Here is a 22978-nt window from a genome sequence, read left to right as displayed (position 1 = left end):
ATTATTAATAATTTGATAAACAAATACTGAAAATGGAACAAGGAGTATCGATTTATATTCCTCAATACAAATCATTTGTGGTCAGTGGAAATATAATTTAGGGTGAAATGAAAGAGAGTATTTTGTCAGTGGTACTCCCAACATCTTTTCATCCCACCTCAATATGGAGAGGCTCCCAATATCTCTGTTCAGAGTGAAAACAATATAATTTAAAATTTTCAATATTCAAATCAAATCAAGTTATATTACTTTGATTTTATTTCTAACGTATTACTCTCTCACACTTCTCCAATTTCCTCGTTGGTATTGAATTTCTGAGTTGGTATAAACTGAGTTTCAAGGAATATCCATTCTATTAGAAAGATTCACAACTCCATAATATAATGTTCCAAAACTATTAATTTGAGAATCTGAACTCTTGAAATCGTTAAATGAGTATGTTTGAATTGGAATAATAATAATGATACTGACGGTGATGCCCACATAAGCTCTTGGGCTTGTGCGTGGGTAATGAGTGAGAGGGATGATGATGAGAGATGACGACTACTTTTTAGGTAGTCGGGACCGACGGCTTATCGTCTCCTACGAAAGACGGGGTGGCCGTATCTATGTGACAGTTCTGTGGTCAAAAACTTTGGCCCTGGTCGAGATTCGAACTAGGGTTCTCTTGATTATTAGAAGTATATAAGTTTGATGCAGTTATGTAATGAAGAGAGAATCTACAAAATTGTTCAATTCAAACGATGAACAATCAACAATCATGAAACTCAATCCAGCAATTTATTTATGATTAGACCATCCTAACAATTAACCATGATTAATATTCAAGGAAGGATCCTCCCACCAATTAATACACCTACAAAACACGTTTCAAATACATTATAGTTTGTTACAAGAGTCATAAAACTAACAAACAACTGAGTAAGAAATTTCTAGAATTTTCACTTCCACATAATTATTACCGAACATCTTCCAAAAGGATTAAAATATTAGTGGATAGAAGAGACTGTTCATAGTATGAAAGCTGATTATATCTACATTGATTACAAGGATCTAACTAACACCAAATGCAACTATCAAAAGACGGCAAGGAAATGAGAATGCAGAAGATAAAATTAAATGGCTTTTAAAATTAACAGTTACTAAAAAGCTCAATTGTGTAACTGCGATACTCTCTGAATACCATTTATGTTGTTATAGTCATACTCAAGATGGCAGTGCACGGTAACCATGATCAGGATCGTAAAACAGGAAAAATTGTCTTCACGTTTTATTGTTAAGTAATATGACTCGGGAAGGATTATCATTTTATCCTTATTATTTAGTAATATCAGTCAGGAAGGATGATTATTTTGTTCCTCACTATTTGGTCATATCAGTCAGGAAGTATGGTTATTCTATTCCTAATTATTCGGCCCATCTCTCAAAATAGTGTCAAGTAGTGTCGTTAATTTAGTATTTGTTCTGGTGCTTTGGTTGTCTATAAAATATTAATTACTTGTAATGAGCTAGCGGTTCTGTGGGATGTTAATACAAGTTGCTTGTTTTGACGTTCTAATTTTGATTCAAGACCTCTAAAGCAGGCTAAGATTTGAAAAATTATTATTGGATCTTGAATTGAATTACCCATATGAATCAGATTCTATTGAATGACAAGCATGTAGGAAGTTTTTGTTTATTTCCGGTTCATAAATTTCATCTTCTACATTGTTAATACTCTCTTTCTCTTCATTTTGTAGTAATTAATGACGGATATTGCCATAGGAGAAAGGAGAACATCTATTCATTGTCATATTATTCATGCGGATTTTATAGGATTAGTTTCGAAATCCACCCATTTATTCTAATAATTTATTGATTCTTTATCACAAATGACAATATATTGCCAGACCTCTGACTTGCAAATCCTGCAAGACTATTTCATACAACACTACATTTTAATGTAAACTAATGGGAAAATTAGCGTATTCAGAGCAGAGAATAAATATGTAGATGAGTAGATGGATAGCTTCTAGAAACGAAGAGTATGACTTATTTGTTGAATACAAATCGAAAAACTTCGAAAAATATCACGAGTAGAATGTTTATTTTTAGCCGTTGCACAGCCGGTAAATAAAGAATCTACATGCAGAATTTCAAGTTATTCAGTTCAGTAGTTGAGACGTGATGATGCGTCATACATGGATTTCCTATTGCGTAGACTACGTGTAAAAGCCACTTCTTTCTTTTTTCCACTTCTTTTATTTATTATATTACTAGCTGTCAGGCTTGCTTCGCTCGCCATATCCGTCTAGCCAGGGGGCTCTGCCTCCTGGACCGTCCAAGAATGAAATCAGCAGGCTCGCTTCGCTCGCCTGCATTTTTCATTTAAGCATTTTTATCATATGTTAGGACAATCCAGTCGGGGGCCAGACGTCTGGCTAAACGGATATGGCGAGCGAAGCGATCCTGACGGCTAGTAATATAATATTCCCAGGATAGAAGTAGCAGTGCCCAATCAATTTTTCCGCGATAAATGCATTTGCATCTTCAACTTGGTGCCAACCTAACAAAGTCAACTCAACTTAATGCCAACCTGACAAAATTATTAATTTAGTTGCCAGTTAACAACTGTTTCGAAGAGGTACTCTATCTAGATTATAGTTCTATAGTAACATATGATATGGAAATTTCAATTATAATTAAGAGATTGGGAGAAGAAGAATATACATGCTAAAAGACGAACTTTAAACCCTTAAAAACAACCCTTAGAGTTAAAATATTGCCAAAAGATTTCTTAGTGGCGCCCTAAAGGCCAACTGAACATACCTACCAAATTTGAACGTTTTTGGTCCGGTAGATTTTTAGTTCTGCAAGTGAGTGAGTGAGTGAGTCAGTCAGTCAGTCAGTCAGTCAGTCAGTGAGTGAGTGCCATTTCTTTCGCTTTTATATATATAGATAGATTAAAAGCTCTATTCATTTCATACTCCTCTTGATCTAACTACAGAATTACTAAACTAAATAGTGAGGTCCAAATCATAATGGCAGTGGAGAAAGAAACGATAACAACGTTGCCGATCGTCGGTCTTGTCAATGCCTTCTATGAAGAGTAACTGATACCCGTTTATTGATGTAATATCAACTGTTCATTCTCGTTTGGAATAATCAATAATATTATATCAAGAAAGAAATTGAATACGACATTTGTTAATCATTTCATAATTAAGATTGAATATTTTATTGAATAATTATACTTCTACATTGTTAAAAAACCAACTGGCAACAGAGCAAAACGAGAAAGAGATAGCGCTATCCTCTTTGTTGAATGCTAGATAAAAAAATCTGGTGTGCGCACTCACACAACTTTCCTTGCCGTTATGAAAATTGATCACCTGACGCTAGTGTTCCCGCGCATCTCAAGTCTACTATTCAAAGATTCGAGCCAGAATGTTACAGGACAATAACGCTGGAGACACACGAGGTCTGCTATCTCTTCATAGTGAATCATATTATAGAATCAAGCTGCCAACAGTTTGCAATTGTATAATCACATTTTCTCGGATTTCGAGCTTATTTTTAATTTTAGGTGAAAATGTTACAAAACATTAATTGTAGAGATTCTCATGCTCAATCTTTTCCACTCGAAATTTTTCGTTTAAATTGTATCTGAAGCCTGATAATTGAGAATCTAAAATCAAACTTTGCATAGATGGGGCGGAGCTCCTAAAATTTTTACAGATATGGTACTTGTGGCAGTTGATGGAGCTTATCGATGACTATTGTAGGTATAACTTAAATCAAAATCGTTGGAGCCGTTTTCGAGAAAATCGCGGAAAACCCTGTTTTTGACAACATTTTCGCCATTTTAGCCGCCATCTTGAATCGCATTTGATCGAAATTGTTCGTGTCGGATCCTTATATTGTTAGGACCTCACGTTCCAAATTTCAAAGTCATTCCGTTAATTGGGAGATGAGATATCGTGTACACAGACGCACATACACACACAACACACACACACACACACACACACACACACACACACACACACACACACACACACACCCACCACACACAAAATACACACACAAACATAGTACAGACCAATACCAAAAATCACTTTTTCGGACTCAGGGGACCTTGAAACGTATAAAATTTAGAAATTGGGGTACCTTAATTTTTTTCGGGAAAGCAATACTTTCCTTACTATGGTATATGGCAAGGAAAGTAATAGCAATACAATATTGATAATCAAACACTGTCATTATAACGTGGACCTCAGTATAATCCGCGGATGATATTCCTCTGGTAATTTCCTTATCTTTTTGAGTTTTCTTGTATGTTACTCCACACGCCGTTGCATAATAGTATCACTTTCTTCGACCTTCCTGGTTGCATACGTTTAACAACAATTGTGTTGACACACTACAAACATCACTCCCAACCATCAGCATTCTTATCAATGTCTCCCATTTACCTATGCTAACTGTATAAGGTTCTTTCTCCTCTCTTCTTCTTCTTCTTTCTTCTTCTTGCTTCTTTCTTCTTCTTCTTCTTCTTCTTTTTCTTTTTTTCTTCTTCTTGTTCTTCTTTCTTCTTCTTCATCTCTCTTCTTTTTCTTCTCTCGCTTCTTCTTCTTCTTCTTTTTTTTCTTCTTTTTTTTTCTTTTTTTTTTCTTTCTTCTTATTTTCTTCTTCTTCTTCTTCTTCTTCTTTCTTCTTCTTCTTCTTCTTCTTCTTCTTCTTTCTTCTCTTCTTAGTGTATCACGTTTTTTCTGTACGTTGCTCTTTCCTTTAGTGAGGTCCACGTATAATTGCAGTATTTGAGTAACTATGGTGCTGCTATCCTTGTCTATCATCCTTGTATCATCTTCTTATCATCTTCTTATCACCTCCGTATCATCTTTGTATATTCTGTGTATCATCTTCGTATAATTTTTGTATCATCTTCATAGCTCTGCTACATAAAATTAGCGTAAATCTACTTATAGCAGAGCTACATCTAGCAGAGTTACATATAGCTCTGCTTCATAAAATTAACGTACATCTACTTATATCAGAGCCACATCTGGCAGAGCTATATGTAGCTGATAGAGTTACATGTAGCTCTAATTTTTATAGCTCCAGCTACATAGTGTAAACGAAGCTTTACACTCTCACCCCAGAAAAAAAAGTAGACAGTAGTCGATAGTAATCGGACAAAAATCGGCATGAAATTTGGAACATAAACAGCTTATTCCATGGGATATCTTCTTATACTATATCTTCTCTATGGTTAAACGTAGATGGTTCATAGAGGATTCAATGGTGAAAGAAGTCCCTCGAATGATACATACTGAATCAAGTTCACGGACTCTGATATCACACTAATCATTCCCCACACACTGAGCGAAAAACTCCAGTCAGAAAAGATAAGAAAGTATTATAATGCATCTACTCTTTCAATACACACGGAAGTGTGTCTCAAGAAAGTCTTCTTCTTCAACATAATCATCATCTTCTTCTCTTTTTTTCTTCCTCTTTTCATCTCATTTGTCTCTCCTTTTGTATATCTGTTTGTGTCGCGGCTTCATCAATTGTTCTCTTACTGTGGAATTCAAATGCATCCTCCATTCACAGACCTGAGAATAATACTGGAGATAGTACCGTATCGTAAGCGATATATAGGTGATGTGCTATGTACTGTATCATATATAGTGATACAATCATTTATATTTAATTTAACAATATATAGTTGTAGTATACGAGGGTTATATATATGTACTGTGGCTAGCAATATAGGTGGTCTGGTTTTTATACATAGAGATATATCTATATATCTTTCTATCATCTTTTTATGATCTTTGTATCATCTTCCAATAAAGTGAGGTCCACGTTATAATGACGGTATTTGATTTACATTGGCGTTGCTATCTTTGTCTACCATTCGACAAAACAGATATAGCGCTATCCTTTTCTAGATTTGCAACGTTTTGTTTTTAACCAGAATATTGTTTTTGACATTGTAAAAATATAATCAATTAACAGGTTAAGTCTGCGTGGAATAATCAACCATGTCGCAATCAACACAGATGTTGATACGAAGATGATACAATAATTATACAAGGATGATAGACAAGGATAGCAACACTAATGTTGATCAAATACTGCCAATATAACGTGGACCTCACTATATAGGAATGATACAAAAATTATATGAAGATGATACACAGAATATACGAAGATGATACGGAGGTGATACGAAGATGATACAAGGATAGCAACACCAATGTTGATCAAATACTGCCATTATAACGTGCATTATAAAGATGATTTATATGTAGCTCTGCTACAAATCAATCTTTGTCTATAGCAAAGCTAGATGTAGCTGCTCTGTCCTTGAAGGAAGGCTGTCGCAGCTGTTTGTAGCTGTTTAGTGCCTGCTGGGTTTGCATCAGATATACTGTATATATTTGTTGTCAGAGTGCTAGTGGGCTACTGCGCATTGCAAGCATTTATTTTTGATTTTTATATTATTGTACAATGATGGAGAGTGAATTTGACTGGAATAGGGACAAAATTATCCAATATCTTCTTTTTCTTCTCTGTGGTACCATTTTGATGCCATTACTTGTAGAAGAGCTACATATATTTCGGAATGAACCAGTATTCACTGCTCAGTTCCCAGCCAGATGCCGAAGAAGAAGGTAGTTCTTGCGGCAGCCGCTGCTTTCGCCGCAGCTACTGTGATATTTTCAGCACAGAAGAGAAAGAAGATATTGGATAATTTTGTCTCTATTCCAGTCAAATTAACTCTCCATCATTGTACAATAATAACTTTTATAATTCAATATGAAGTGATAATTAAGTGTTATATTTACATATACTTTGGTGTTTTAATTTCTCTAAATTCAAAATGTTTAGCTTATATATATATTTTTGGACGAAAATTGAACTTGAACGTTTTACAAAATCTGAATCTGAAAACAGTAGAAACATAACCTATTTTTGGACATTTTATTAATTTATCAAAATTTGGGAATGGAATAGATTTGGGCCTGTTGTTCCTTCCTAATCATATTTATATGATTTGTGATTCTGTCCACGAATAAATGAATAAATAAATAATATATGAATCAAAAATAAATGCTCGAAATGCGCAGTAACCTACTAGAGCTCTGACAACAAATGAGTACAGTATATCTGGTGTAAACCCAGCAGGCACTGAACAGCTGCAAACAGCAGTAAACAGCTGCGGCAGCCTTCCCTCAAGGACAGAACAGCTACATAGCCCTGCAATAAACAAAATTTGACATGTAATAGAGCTACATGTAGCTCTGCCACATAGTATAAACCTAGCTTTAGAATGGAACAGTATGAGAGACTACCATCGTCACATAGCTTCACGAAAAACAACTACTAGGACTCGGCTTAAGTTAACATTGAATATTGGAACATAAACGCCCTATACCATGGCATATCTTCTTGTGCTATCTCTTCTATATGGTTTAACGCTAATCAAGGTTTACTTGGATATATGAACGGATTAAATATAATTTGTTACATCCATAAATAAATAGCTGGTTATCTTAGTTTTAATGTGGATGGTGCATATGGGCATAAAAAAAATATCTTATATGCTATCTCCTCTCTATGATTGGGCGAATGGGTCATGTCATAATCATGAAAGAAAATGTTCATACAATCTTTATGCTGATGTATGATGTATGCTTGCTGATATATGAATATATTTATACTTTCATTACATATTATCATACAAGCTTTTAGGGAATTGTGGATAAGCATTTTCAAAGCTTTGTTTGCTTTTTTACTTTCTTTGCCATATTACCATAGGTAAGGAAAGTATTGCTTTCCGAAAAAATTAAGGTACCCCAGTTTCTAAATTTCTATACGTTTCAAGGTCCCCTGAGTCCGAAAAAGTGATTTTTGGGTATTGGTCTGTATGTGTGTGTGTGTGTGTGTGTGTGTGTGTGTGTGTGTGTGTGTGTGTGTGTGTTGTGTGTGTGTGTGTGTGTGTGTGTGTGTGTGTGTGTGTGTGTGTGTATGAGTGTATGTGCGTCTGTGTACACGATATCTCATCTCCCAATTAACGGAATGACTTGAAATTTGGAACGTGAGGTCCTTACAATATAAGGATCCGACACGAACAATTTCGATCAAATTCAATTCAAGATGGCGGCTAAAATGGCGGAAATGTTTTCGAAAACTGGGTTTTCCGCGATTTTTTCAAAAACGGCTTCAACGATTTTGATCAAATCCATATCTAATATAGTCATTAGTCTGCTCTATCAACTGCCACAAGTCTCATATCTGTAAAAACTTCAGGAGCTTCGCCCCATCAATGTAGATAGATTCCCAATTATCAGGCTTCAGATACAATTGGAACGAAAAAAATCGAGTGCAGTAGATTGAGCATGAAAATCTCTACAATTAATGTTCAGTAACATTTTCACCTAAAATTGAAAATAAGCTCGAAATTCTAGAAAATGTGATTATTTAATTGCAAACTCTTGGCAACAGTTGATTCTATTAGATCATTCACTATGAAAAGATAGCAGACCTCGTGTGTCTCCAGCAATATTGTCCTGTCACCAGCAGGCTAAAATCTTTGAATAGTAAACTTGAGATGCGCGTGTACACTAGCGTCAGGTGATCAATTTTCATAACAGCAAGGAAAGTTGTGTGAGTGCGCCAACCAGATATTTCCAAATTGATTATTTTTTTCGTAATACCAACATCCTGACAATAATAATCCCTTTCATAATAATATTGTTCTCATAATAATGTTATAACACCTTTTGTGTATGATTAAGTAAATCTCGCACATAAATAAACAAAACTATTTCGAAAGTCGGACTAATGGAGGAAAATACGGATGATTAGTCAATAAATTTATCAGGAGAGAGCATCACTACTTGAAAATTGCCCCATTTCTGGCTCAATGAAAGCCAATGAAACTCAACACTGGCTCAATGAATGAAATTCGGTGTTGAGCCATGGGAAGAAATTGGAAACCGTGGGAAATTTTCTTTTCTATCGAGATTAAATCGCAGGTAATTATGCTGGATCTGCCTACGATTTCAAGATAATTGTTCGACAATTAAAAACAAATTTCAATTAAACCGCTAAGAGGAAATTACACAGGTTCAAGGAATCGCTGAATTGGACAGCATGTTCTTTATTCTAGTACAATGAACTTAATTTTGATTGAATGTTTGTTTTTTGTACAAAAGAACAATGAACTATGTTTGCCAATTTGCCAAGAAGCTCGATGTGCATGAAAACTAGAATATAATAAGAGAGTATTTTTTTTTTGTAAAGTATAGAATGTATAGAATTGATTCATTCTATACTCTCTGACAATAAAATAATAATAATGATAATAACAATAATAATAATAATAATAATAATAATAATAATACAGACAGCCTGGGGTGGATAAAGATGCCTCACTCATGAACTCATTTTAATGAACTCACTCCCATTCATGAAAATGGTAACCAATAACAAGAAATTAATCTTCCAATCTTACAACAATTGAATCTTCATTTCGACTACTTTGTTTGTAATGAAATCAAGCATGCACAAGAACACAATTATTAGCAATACAGTTGGTTGAAAAAAGAATAATCAATGTTATTCAGTATTGAAAAAAAAACAGTGTAATACAGTGATGCAGGCAACTTCAACAGCAAGCTACTCCAACTTCAAACCAATTCTCCTACAGATTGATTAATTCTAGATGGTTGAAATGTTAGTTGAAAGAATCTATCTGTATACATATATATATAAAAGCGAAATGGCACTCATTGACTGACTGACTGACTCACTCACTCACTAACTCACTCACTCACTCACTCACTCACTCGCAGAACTAAAACCCTACCGGACCAAAAACGTTCAAATCTGGTAGGTATGTTCAGTTGGCCCTTTAGAGGCGCACTAAGAACGGATTTGGAAAAATTTCCAAAGATACGCCCAAAATCTGCGGTTTTTAGCGTTTTCGCAGCTTTATCAAGAGCAAATGAACAGAAAATGATCAAATTTAGTACAGAAGCTCAGCTAGGGTGTAATAATGTTGTGTTAGATGGGATTTGCAATAACGACAAAAAAAAAAACCCAAAATTAGCGGTTTTTTTTGCTTTTTCTCACATTTATCGAGAAAAAATGAACAGAAATTGTTCAAATTCAGTACAGAAGCTAAGCTAGGCTGTTATAATGTTGTGTTTGGAGGAATTTGAAATAACGTCAAAGATACGCCCAAAATAAGCGTTTATCCAGCGTTTTTTTGCTTTTTCTCAGATTTATCGAGAGCAAATGAACAGAAATTGTTCAAATTCAGTACAGAAGCTAAGCTGGGGTGAAATAATGTTGTGGTAGGATGAATTTGAAATAACGTCAGAGATACGACCAAAATCATCGTTTTTCTCAGCTTTTCTGCGTTTTCCCACCTTTTTCAATAATTGATGGGAATTTATTGGAAAATTCAGTACACAGGTTTAGCTGAGGTTGAAGAATTTTGTTCGTCAAGGATACGCCGATATAGTAACAGGTGTTTTTACCTGCGTTTTTCTACGTTTTCTCAAATTTTCGGGATCAAATTGACATAAAACGTTCAAATTCAGTACAGAATAAAATGCTTAAATGAAAAATGCAGGCGAGCATGCCGAGCTCGCTGATCTCATTTTTGAACGATCCAGTCGGGGGGTCTAGGGATTGAAAGAATAATCTATTTATAATAGAGGAATGAATCGGCTTATACACATACGAGATAGGAAAATCACGAATGATGCATCATCACGTCTGAACTACTGGATGACTTGAAATTTTGCATAATAAGATTCTTAATCTACCGAGGATGATTTATTATAGGCTAATTTTGAAGTCTTATAAATTTTAGTAGGTTAAGTTCTCAGTTTATCAAGTTTTTAATTAGATCCATGCAAAGCACGGATTATCTGCTTATCATTGAATAATAATATCCATGCAAGATACTGATTCTTTACTAATCGGATTATTGAATCAATGTTGAAATAGAGTTGAAATGTTGAATTTATAGAGTTGAAGTAGATGTTGAGTTGGGAAACCAACTTTGAGTATTTCAACTCGCTTTATCAAGAAGTTCCAGAGAAAACTTTGGAGATAAATTTTCCGCACACACGTATGCATGTAATAGAATTATGAAACTAATTCATAGAAAATTGATTTTGTTAGAGTACAATGGTACAGACATTCAGTCATTGAATGGTAATGTGATAACACTTTCTACATCTTCAATTGGTGTGTTGGGGGGGGGGGAGAAGCCTAGATAGACAGAGAAAAGGAGTTTGTATGAGAGAGAGCGAGAGAGAGTGTGTGTGAGAGAGAAAGAAAGTGTGAGTGAAGTTAGTGAGTGAAAGATTCAAAGTGAGTGAGTGAGAGAGTAAGGGTGGAAAAGAGGAAAACAGATTATCGCAGGAATTTAGATGATACAGAGTACATACCTCTGTGTCATCCAAATTTGTGCGATAACAATGAAACAAAGATAAATAATATGATATACAATTCTGTGAAATGAGACTATGAGATACGATATAGTAATGTTATATTATTTCTACAGCATTAATTTTTATATTAGTTCTAATGGTTGAAGATTATTCTATTCTATTCTACAGCAGATATTTATATTATAATAATGGATATAGATCTAGATGAAAGTTGATTGATATCAATAATAACGTAATGTAGATAACAGTTATCTACTTTTTACCTTCCAAAGACCGGTTGCTGGAGAAGTTAATCAACGTTTGATCCTACATTAATTATTATTGATTAATGTTTTAATAATTATCATTAAACGAAAAACCAAATCAAATTAATTCATCAGCATTTGAATGAATGCGATATCTCGTTAATATTTACATCTGTAATTGATGTTTAATAATTAATTAATAACTTATTGATCGAATGAGTGATTCCAGATCAATTTTCGAATGGACCTTCGTCCATCGTGTAAACTTTTATGATAAGAGAAAAGTGATTACATACTTTTCATCATGGTTTTATTCTGATGTGGAATTCTGAGATTAATTGATTGTTGTAAAATTGATTGATTGATAATCGGTGAGGCAGAACATTCAAAAGGATCTCTCTGCCGATAAAATCCATATAGATAAATAAATAAAATTTGTGTAAAAATTTATGGACATAAAATATTTGAACTACTAGAGAAATAGATAGGTTTTGAGCAATAGCCTGTTCTTCCCTTTATGAGTATTGCATTTATTTTCCTTATGGAATATATGAATGAATAAATAATTGATTTGAAACTGCAACAAAAAGCAGAAGTACGTGGAGAATATTGATAAAGAAAATAACCACAGTGGAGACGCAAATCAATCAGCGAATTTCAAATAGAAGAAAACCGTTAGAAAAGAAATTTATGAAAACAGCAGAAGTGAAGAATGATACACTGGGAAAATTGAACAACGGTGTATAAAGCTGCGTACTGATATACGCGCCTCCAACCCGCTCCGCGCACGCTCCGCCCCTCGTTCCGCCATCGCTCTGCAATCGCTCCACCCGCGCTCTGCACTCGCACCGATCATGAACGTTACGGGAGATGTTAGCTCTTATCGCGTTCCACTCTTGCTCCCTGGTCGATCATCAATCGCTCTGCTCGAGTGACGTTCGGGTTGCGGAGCAGAGCGAAAGTCTGTACGCACCTTAATAGGGTCAAGACGAAGTGCTATAGTTTGCTTGTTAAGTTCGTCCCAGGTGAAACTCGAATTAAAATATCGCAATTGAATAATTTTATCGAAATAATGAACCACTAGTTTCAAATTTGATATCATTCTAGACTAACCTTCTCTTTTGGTTGCTATAGACAATGTTTCCCTGAGCAAGCAGCACGATATCACAATCTGAAAATAAGAAGAAAGAAAATTGATCATAATCTTAATTCTTTTAGCAAGTCACTCTCCAACCATGTGCATTAAGCCCATGGGAGAAACCTTCTTCATATTTCTATCAAATAAAAATAAATTTTAATTTTATTAATATGCAATGAGAGTAGGAATATTATCGTCCACTATATAATACATAATATACTAAATAATAAATAATAATAATACATAGTCTAAAAATAATACTGTGTCTACTGAATAAGAATACAAAATAATATTGTCTAATAAATGAATGAAATGTTTTGTCACACTTTGTATTCCTGCACTGGAAATATCACAACTGAATTTTCATCTTATAATTTCCCAATCCAATAATAGTAGGTAGTTATTATCCGTTGAGAGTAAGCGAATGACTCCTATTTCGGTTCGCTTGTGGAATAGTGATTTCAAACAGTAATATGTCAAATTTCCCACTCTATTTGTCAATAATTGTTGGAAGACAAATATTGCAAAATCAAATTGATTTGATAGGTTTCTACTTTGAAAGAATACTTTTCTATAATTACATTGAAGAGTGATCATTCCTGCACTGATTACTAGAAAGAATACTAAAAAGAATAACTTTTCCGCACTAGTGCACAAAGTATTACTTTGCGTACTCTTAAAATACTTTGCGTATTATCTTGCAGCCATCCCAATCAGATGTTGACATTATTGGCTTGTGTTTTGAATGCAAATTTGTTCTATCTATATTTTTTCTGATTTTCAAATAAATAAAAATGAGAACTCATTGAATTATATATTTTGAATATTGTAATTATTCATTATTACAATAATATTTTTTTATTCATAAATTGATTGGTTGAAAAATTATTTAGAAATTAAGATTTACTCAAAATTATTCAAATTGATTGAATCTATTCAGTTTTTAATTTAAATAAATCATTGATTATTAGTTTTCAATTGGATTATCAAGTGTAAAATAAATTAAAGTTGTTAATAATAACAAAATTATACAGACAAACATTTGATTGATTTCAGACATCATTTTACTCATAATCAACAACTTTTCATATTCAATTGTAACTTTAGGAAAAAATTAATGTGAAATACGTGCGCAAAGTGACAGTTTGCTGCACTCAAGAAACCATTCCGCCCTCGCATACGGCTCGTGCGTAAACGTTTCGTTTCTTTCGGTGCAGCAAACTGTCACTTTGCGCACTAGTTGCACAAATAACTATTTCCGATCGAACGTCAATCCTATTCCGGAATCCATCAGGAGAAATAGCTAAGTTCAGTAGTCACAGGTTTGGGAAAGTTGTAGATACCTACATTATCATATATAATGATTATAACAAGGTACTTAAACTGTACTGTATAGTAAGGAGAACACATCATCTGAACTTTTCGAGAATGAGTTCCATCAAAGAGAAACAATATCGTAAGTAGATATCCCATGGTATAGGGCGTTTATGTCGCAACTTTTACTGTTATCTGAAGCCGATTACTGTTGATTATTGTCGAATTTTACTGTTTTGTTGGGGTGAGAGTGTATGAACGGCACAATATAAAGACTAACAGTGTCACACAGCTTCACGGGAAAGAATTACATGAACTATCGGCTTGAGATAACAGTAAAAGTTGCGACATAAAAGCACTGTACCATGGGATTATGCTATTGTTTCTCTATGGTTCAATTTATCTCATGTTGGAGACGACACTATTGTGAGGTTCACGTTATAAAGACAGCAGCATTCGATTATCATTTGTGTCAATATCCTTGTTTATCATCACTCAAAGCAGAGAGCGCTATCCTTCTCCAGCTCTGCAATGTTGTCAGATTCTCTAACAATGAAGACATATAATCAATTATTAACAAAATATTCAATCTCAATTATGGAAATTTATTGAATAATTATTGAAAAATATATATTTTCCTGACGAATAGAGTATAATAATTGACCGAGCGAAGTGAGGTATAAGATTCAAGTCGACGGTTCGGAATTCCTCTAAATGTTTAAATATAAAATGTTTGAATGTTTATATGTTTGAATGTTTAAATGTTTGAATGTTTGAATGTTTGAATGTTTGAATGTTTGAATGTTTGAATGGTTGAATGTTTGAATGTTTGAATGTTTGAATGTTTGAATGTTTGAATGTTTAATGTTTGAATGTTTGAATGTTTGAATGTTTGAATGTTTGAATGTTTGAATGTTTGAATGTTTGAATGTTTGAATGTTTGAATGTTTGAATGTTTGAATGTTTGAATGTTTGAATGTTTGAATGTTTGAATGTTTGAATGTTTGAATGTTTGAATGTTTGAATGTTTGAATGTTTGAATGTTTGAATGTTTAAATGTTTAAATGTTCATATGTTTATATGTTGCGCATTTACGGCGAAACGCGGTAATAGATTTTCATGAAATTTGACAGGTATGTTCCTTTTTTAATTGCGCGTCGACGCATATACAAGGTTTCTGGAAATTTAGCATTTCAAGGATAATATAAAAGGAAAAAGGAGCGTACTTCATACGCCAATATTAGAGTAAAAAATCTGGTGTGGCGCACTCACACAACTTTCCTTGCCGTTATGAAAATTGATCACCCGACGCTAGTTGTCCCGTGCATCTCAAGTCTACTATTCAAATATTTGAGCCAGCTGGTGACAGGGCAATAACGCTGGAGACACACATGAGGTCTGCTATCTCTTCATAGTGAATGATTTAATAGAATCAACAATAATTTGCAATTGAATATCACATTTTCTCGAATTTAAAGCTTATTTTCAATTTTAGGTGAAAATGTTACTGAACATTAATTGTAGAGATTTTCATGTTCATTCTACTCCACTTGATTTTTTTTGTTTCAATTGTATCTGAAGCCTGATAATTGGGAATCTATCTGCATTGATGGGGCGGAGCTCCTGAAATTTTTACAGATATGGGACTTGTGGCAGTTGATAGAGCTTATCGATGACTATCTTAGGTATGAATTTGATCAAAATCGTTGGAGCCGTTTCCGAGAAAATCACGAAAAACCCTGTTTTTGTCAACATTTTCGCCATTTTAGCCGCCATCTTGAATTGCATTTGATCGAAATTGTTCGTGTCGGATCCTTATAGTGAAAGGACCTCAAGTTGCAAATTTCAAGTCATTCCGTTAATTGGGAGATGAGATATCGTCACACAGACGCACATACACTCATACACACATACACACATACAGACCAATACCCAAAAACCAGTTTTTTGGACTCAGGGGACCTTGATACGTATAGAATTGGGGTACCTTAATTTTTTTCGGAAAGCAATACTTTCCTTACCTATGGTAATAGGGCAAGGAAAGTAAATTCCGACTATGGAATCATTCATCATAAATCAGCTGAAAAGTGATTACACAGATGTGTGGAGAAAGAAAGAAAGAAAGAAATATTTATTGCCAAAATCATTAAACACAACTTTACAAATGTGAAAAATATAAAAATTTTCATATACAATACATTACAAAAACTTAAAATTAAAATATTTTCCATTTAAACATCGATTATAATATTAGAATATAGAAGCCAGTCTAGTGCTGTATTTCCATATTAAGGTCTATAGTTTCAATCAGGTACTTGTGGATGAGAATACTGCGTGAGGTTCGTGAGAATACTACTGTTCACAGAACTAATAGTTTATCATATTGAACAAGAATGGCCAGTTAATATAAGAGCAGATGTCCCGATATCAGCTATTCTCTATATAAAACAGTGACAAGTCAGAGAATCGGCAACACTGTACTCCAATCTCTCTCCATAGCAATTATAACGTGGACCAGACTATAGCAATATCCAATGCCGTCTACATTGGAACTGGACATCCATTTTTGCATAACACTTTTCCGTCTGATGATTTATTGGGATCCACTCAATGCTGTTTTTTCTCTTTCTCATTTCTCCAACCTTCCTCTTTCATCCCTCCGTCTTCTTCTTCTTCTTCATTGTCTTCTTCTTCTTGTTCTCCTCCTTCTTCTTATCAATTACCTCCTTTTTCTTTCTATCGCCTTTCATATTATATCTTTCTCTTCCTCCTTGGCTATGATAGCAGAGCATAGTATAGTTGCTTGTTTGAAAACTCAAAATGTGTTGATTTATGTGGAATTGTTCTGCTAGGCATGGCACATAACAGGCGTACTTCCCCTGCCGTACTCTGTGTGTATAACCCGACGAAATAAGGAACCTTTTCAGTCTGTTAGTATTGTTGCCAAAAATGGAGTCGATTTTTGGCAATATCATTGTAGTTGTGCATACTTAACAGTTACAAAATACATTTATAGCTGTGCAGTATTATTTTAAGGTTTCCAAAGTGGCCCTGTATGAATACAAACTCTTTGACATTTGTAGAAGAGCTACATTCACCGTTTATTTATTTATTTATTAGGTTAGCACAAACAATACAATGATCGGAGAAGAAAAAACAGGCTATTGCCCAAAACTCTTTCAATTTCCTAATTTAGTCTCAAATTATCCAAATATTATACATAGGTTATATCCATTTCAACTTTCTACACCAAATAACATATGAAATACATATCAAAATGAAAAGGTTTTTTCGCCACACTGCACAGAAAGCAGCTGTTTTCCAGTCCCTACGTAGATCTGAAAGACCTTGTTTGCAGACGACGTCAGAAAAGGGTTTCTTTTCCGGTCTAGGCCAGAAAGTTGTCTCTTTCCAGCCGCTTATGGCTGGAAACAACGCGCTAATTATTATTAATAAGTCATCCGCTAGATCGGGCGAGTGTCCACTTTCATAATAAGCTGAAGTCGCCATGATTTTAGTTCCAGTTTCGAATCAAACTAATTCGCTTCGCAACCAGTTTTATTCAATTATTTATTGTAGATGACTACAATAATAATGTATTATTTATAGATGACTGTGGTATTCCAAGTGAAATTTTAAAAGAATCTGAAATCCTGACTGCAAATCTTCTACCACTAAAATCAGAGATAGGTACGATAGCTTAACGAGTATTCTTTATTTTGTATTCTTTATTTATTTTTGTCAGCAATACCTGTAGTGTGGCGAAAAATATCGTTCGCACCACGGGCAAAATGTTTTTCCAGCTCTCAATCTTTTCTAGTCCTCGGCCTACGGCCTCGGACTTGAAAACCGATTTCGAGCTGGAAAAATCTCATTTTCTGCTCTAGGTGCGAAATATACTATTTCAGAAAAACATTCATTTTCTGATCATTACTTTTTGAGATATGAGCGACTGAAGTTTGAATGTTTGGGACAGAACATTTCAAATTCGGTACGATATAAATCCATGAGATTTAGAGGATGGATTCTTCATGGTATTGTTGATGTAGTGGAACAAAAATTTTATGAGTATATCAATTTTTGGAAAAGTTATTCAATTTACCAAAAATAACTCAACTAAAAGTTATTTTTGGTTATTTTCAGTGAATTGAATAACTATCCTAGATATTGACATTTTTAGAACATTTTTGGTTGACTAGATCAACAATACCATGAAGAATCCTCTAAATCTCATGGATTTATCTCTTACCGAATTTGAAATGTTCTGTTCCAAAAATTCAAACTTTAGACACTCATATCTCAAAAAGTAATGATCGGAAAAAAATGTTTTCCTGAGAAAACGTTTTCATTATGATGGCTTAATGATATACAAATCTAAAAACTTTGAAAAATATCACGATTAGAAATTTAACTTTTAGCCTTTCCACTTCCCCCATCATGATGCATCTCATTACTCACCCTCATGTGGGCATCATCATCAAAAAATAAAATCAATTTAGAGGAGCCTACTGATTGTACAAGCTGAATTGAAACCTTAAAATATATTGTTGGATGTAATAGAGATAAGAATTTCGGACATCAATGCAACATATTTCTTCAATATCATCTTCACAACAGAGCACTAGAAAACACACAATTTTAAAAGAAATATTTGTTTAAAATGATATTATAAAGATTACATAAATTTAATTATATTTTTCCTTTGCTGATGGTGCCTGAAAAATTCTACTTTTATATTAGGTTTTCATGATTAGTCAAGTTCTATTTTGTTATTTCTTAGTTTAAGATTTTGTGTTTTTGTTAGACTTAGTCTAGTCTATTTCAAATTTTTGAATTTTTTGGCAAATAAATTTCAAATACTCATTTCAAAATCAATATCGGGGCACCGAGCTTCACTCGTTATTTTTATTTATTGATAAACAGAACACAATTCTCTAAAATGATCGTGTTTATATTTCATGGCTATTTTATGTCACCTTATGAATCTCGGGATGCGATGTTTTGATTTTTCACATACTCACTCGCTCACTCACTTTTTTACTATCCACAGCTGTTTCAGCCAAGGATGAATTATCCTTTATGTCGTTCAGCGAGTTTTCCCAAGGATGAGACCTAGTGCAATCGAATTTTCATATCATAAACCTACCATGTTCCAAATTTCGTGAAAATCGTTAGAGCCGTTTTTGAGATCCGTTGAACATAAATAACCATATATAAATAACCAGATATAAAAATACAGAAATTGCTCGCTTAATATACTTAGGATTCCATCCTGAATGTGAATTACATTTTTGGGGCAGATTCATATTGAAATTGAATTATTCAAATTACTCAATTTTCAAGTTATATTATAGCCCACTTCATATTTGTAACGACAGGTTAAGAGCTTTTCAAACTATCTCAATAATTAAAATTCTCTTAATTATACAATTAAAGCATTCCATATCAACAGAATATTATGTTACTCAATTCTGAGCAAAATTTGAAAATATATGTAATGAAATCTCTCACTTGATACTCAGAAATGTTGACATAGTACATAACACTGTCTTCATCGACACTGTTTTAGCGCAATTCAACTCACTTAGCACCCTGGCAAATTTGAGAACATTTTCGTCCATTAGTGTTGAACTAATCCGAAGGTTTCATAACGGCACTTGGTTCTTGATTGACATTTTATCAAATTGTTCATCTCGTACATTATGAAATGCATTTGAGAGGTAAGGCACACAACTCGAGTTATCCAGGTTATTCGATCATTGTGCAAATAGACGCTAACCGTAATCACTTCTAATGCTATTTCAAATAATGATATCGCAAGAAGGTTATGGTCCATCACAGATTTCGTACTCAGTACTTCTCCCTCTTCTTCTTCCTTTCTCTTTTCTCATCTTGTCTTTCCTCTTCCACAAGCCTATCCATCCTCTTCCACAAGTCTGTCCATCCTCTGTCCATCACAGATTTCGTCCTTCTCACTATCTCTCTCTTCTAACTGAAGTTATACAGTTCAATAATTATTTTCTTAGTCTATATTATGTGAATTCATCTATAATTTTGCTGTATTGTGGGCAATTGGATGTGAGCTCTTGATTTATTATCGGGGGGGAATAAATTCAGGTATGTCAATCCAATAATTTTTTTTATTTCAATTCTTATGAAAACTACTGTTGAACTGTGAAATTGGTGCTTCCTTGAAACAATCAACAATGATTACATCATGAATAATTATGATATTCATTATGAATCTTTGAAGCTTGTATTCTGCGTTTTCTCTTTTGTAAGTGAAATTAGTTCTGTGATCAAAATAGTCATAAGGACTTACAGTCCTGGATGCACAAAAGCCTGTTTAATTTTAAAAGTGATTAAATGTCACATGAACCAATCAGGAAATCTTCTTTTCGGAAAGGACTTTTATGATTAGTTCTCGTTAATAAAATTCAACATTATTTATGCAACCGGAACTCACTCTTTTCATGATCAAAGACAATACAAGTTCAGATTAGAGTACGATATGGAATTCTATTTTTGTGTCGTTTGATACAAACGCGATTTTGTGCCAATTCTATTTTATTATACTATTTCTTCATTCAGTTTTGAAGATGGACTACATAGAGAGTTTTCTCAGTAACTTATCATTTTATTACAAGAGTTTTTCTCTCAACTTATGAGACTGAAGTTTGTCATGAGGTATTATATAAGTTGAAAGGTGATAGGAAGGCAAATAAATCGGTGGGTTTGGTGGTAACTGCTAGAGAGATCTCTTTAGACCTCATGCAAGAAATATTGAACTGATCAAATTACGTTCCTGAACTACTGAAACTTTAATGCTCTTAATGATTTTTTAGGATTAGTTTTATTTTTTAATCACAAATTCAATGCAGTTTCTTGATTTGAATATATGATCTTACTGGAAAATTCAAACCTTGAAATTACTGGAATACTGTAATATGATGTTTCGTCTATAATTATTAAAAAGAGACAGCATCGTGATCATAATTTTCAAAGATCTTCTCGAAAAACGTTGAAAATCCTTATTCTCTCTCAAGTAATCGTTACGTTTTCAGAGATTATAGATTGGTTAGGGAACTTGCTCAGTAAGTTAGACTACAATATTTTATAACTATGCTCTTCAGGATTCTCTCAGGAGACTAATTTGATGAGGCCCACCAAATTTACTCAATAAATAAACGCATATAGCAGAGTTTGAACAAATCTAGTGATTGAGAGCAGAAGTCCTATGCTCTAAATTCATTGAAATAACACAGATAAGATTTAACTGAGGAATTCTTGTGGAACGCTATTGTATTTCACTGATTCGAAGATGAGATGCTCACAATACCAATATCAAATAACAATTTAGTTTGTCAGCACATGAGCGTAAATACAATTGATATACTCTACGATTTTCAGAAAGAGTGAATGAATGTAATTCTGGACATATCATACCGGGATGAAGTCTAATCAACATCCCTCATAGATGGATTGAGATTTTATAAATATGGCAAACTAGTCCAGTCACTATATACATTGGTGCATGCAATTAATATTGTAGTTCTGATTTTTTAATATATTATTTGGGGTACATAAGAGAAGTCCAGAACCAATTTCTTCATGAAAAATTTCCTTGTGCTATATACAGAGTGGCTCAAAAACCTCGTATTTTCGGCTCATTTTTCCAGTTTTCAGCTATTTCTGCCAAATCTCGTAATCGGACAGAAAAATTTGCTTTCGCCTTTTTTTTAGATTATACAATTCTGAGTAAAATGAGATCATTCAGAGCTCTCTATCTCCAATGAGTACTGATTTTTCAAGAATGAGTGAAATTTGAAGAGAAAAATCAATGTTGATGAATTTTAGTTTTTGATCAACAATATCTTCCGATTGTTACCATTTAGAAGTACATTTCAAAATCCCTCTCAGCGTATTTTTGTGCTCTACAGTCTGAGAACAGGTAGAGCGTTCTATCTCATATAGATTTCCAGGTACAACTAACAACAATGCTCCTTGTATTGTGAAAAACACCTAATTTTCAGCTTCAAACCATCATCACCAACTACATTGATATTTCGCACAATGACATAAGTTCATGAGATTATGTTCTATGAGATTCAACCGTTAGATGCACTTCATTTCAGTATTTCCTAGTGAGAGCAAATTATTCTGTCCGATTACGAGATTTGGCAGAAATAGCTGAAAACTGGAAAATGAGCCAAAAATACGAGGTTTTTGGGCCACCCTATATATAGCACAAGGAAATTTTGCATGAAGAAATTGGTTCATTCCACTAAGGTCCTTTCACTATAAGGATCCGACACGAACAATTTCGATCAAATGCAATTGCAGATAGATTCGCAATTATCAGGCTTCAGATACAATTGAAACGAAAAGAATCAAGTGGAGTAGATTGAGCATGAAAATCTCTACAATTAATGTTCAGTAACATTTTCACCTAAAATTGAAAATAAGCTTTAAATTCGAGAAAATGTGATTACTCAATTGCAAATTATTGTTGATTTTATTAAATCATTCACTATGAAGAGATAGCAGACATCATGTGTGTCTGACTTGATCATGTGAATAACTTGAAATTTGGAACTTAAGGTCCTTTCACTATAAGGATCCGACACGAACAATTTCGATCAAATGCAATTCAAGATGGCGGCTAAAATGGCAAAAATGTTTTGTCAAGAACAGGTTTTTCGTGATTTCTCGGAAACGTCTCGAACGATTTCGATCAATTCTACCTAAAATAGTCATCGATAAGCTCTATCAACTGCCACAAGTCCCATATCTGTAAAAATTTCAGGAGCTTCGCCCCA

At 33.8% G+C, this 22978-nt stretch overlaps 1 protein-coding gene across 2 annotated transcripts in view; it reads right to left on the bottom strand.

Moving 5' to 3' along the window:
- The window catches only part of LOC111062422 (pro-resilin-like), a 51361-nt gene that overhangs the window by 27254 nt on the left and 1129 nt on the right, over positions 1–22978 (bottom strand). For both annotated transcript variants that reach the window (XM_039422240.1, XM_039422241.1), the window contains exon 2: positions 12821–12878. In XM_039422240.1, the coding sequence (XP_039278174.1) occupies positions 12821–12878 (58 nt within the window). The remainder of the gene's footprint in view (positions 1–12820; positions 12879–22978) is intronic.

Source organism: Nilaparvata lugens, chromosome 2 (assembly GCF_014356525.2).
Source record: "Nilaparvata lugens isolate BPH chromosome 2, ASM1435652v1, whole genome shotgun sequence".
Classification (NCBI taxonomy): Eukaryota; Metazoa; Arthropoda; class Insecta; order Hemiptera; family Delphacidae; genus Nilaparvata; species Nilaparvata lugens.
The sequence above is the reverse complement of the archived record's forward strand: the minus strand, read 5'-3'. Positions and strand labels throughout refer to the sequence as shown.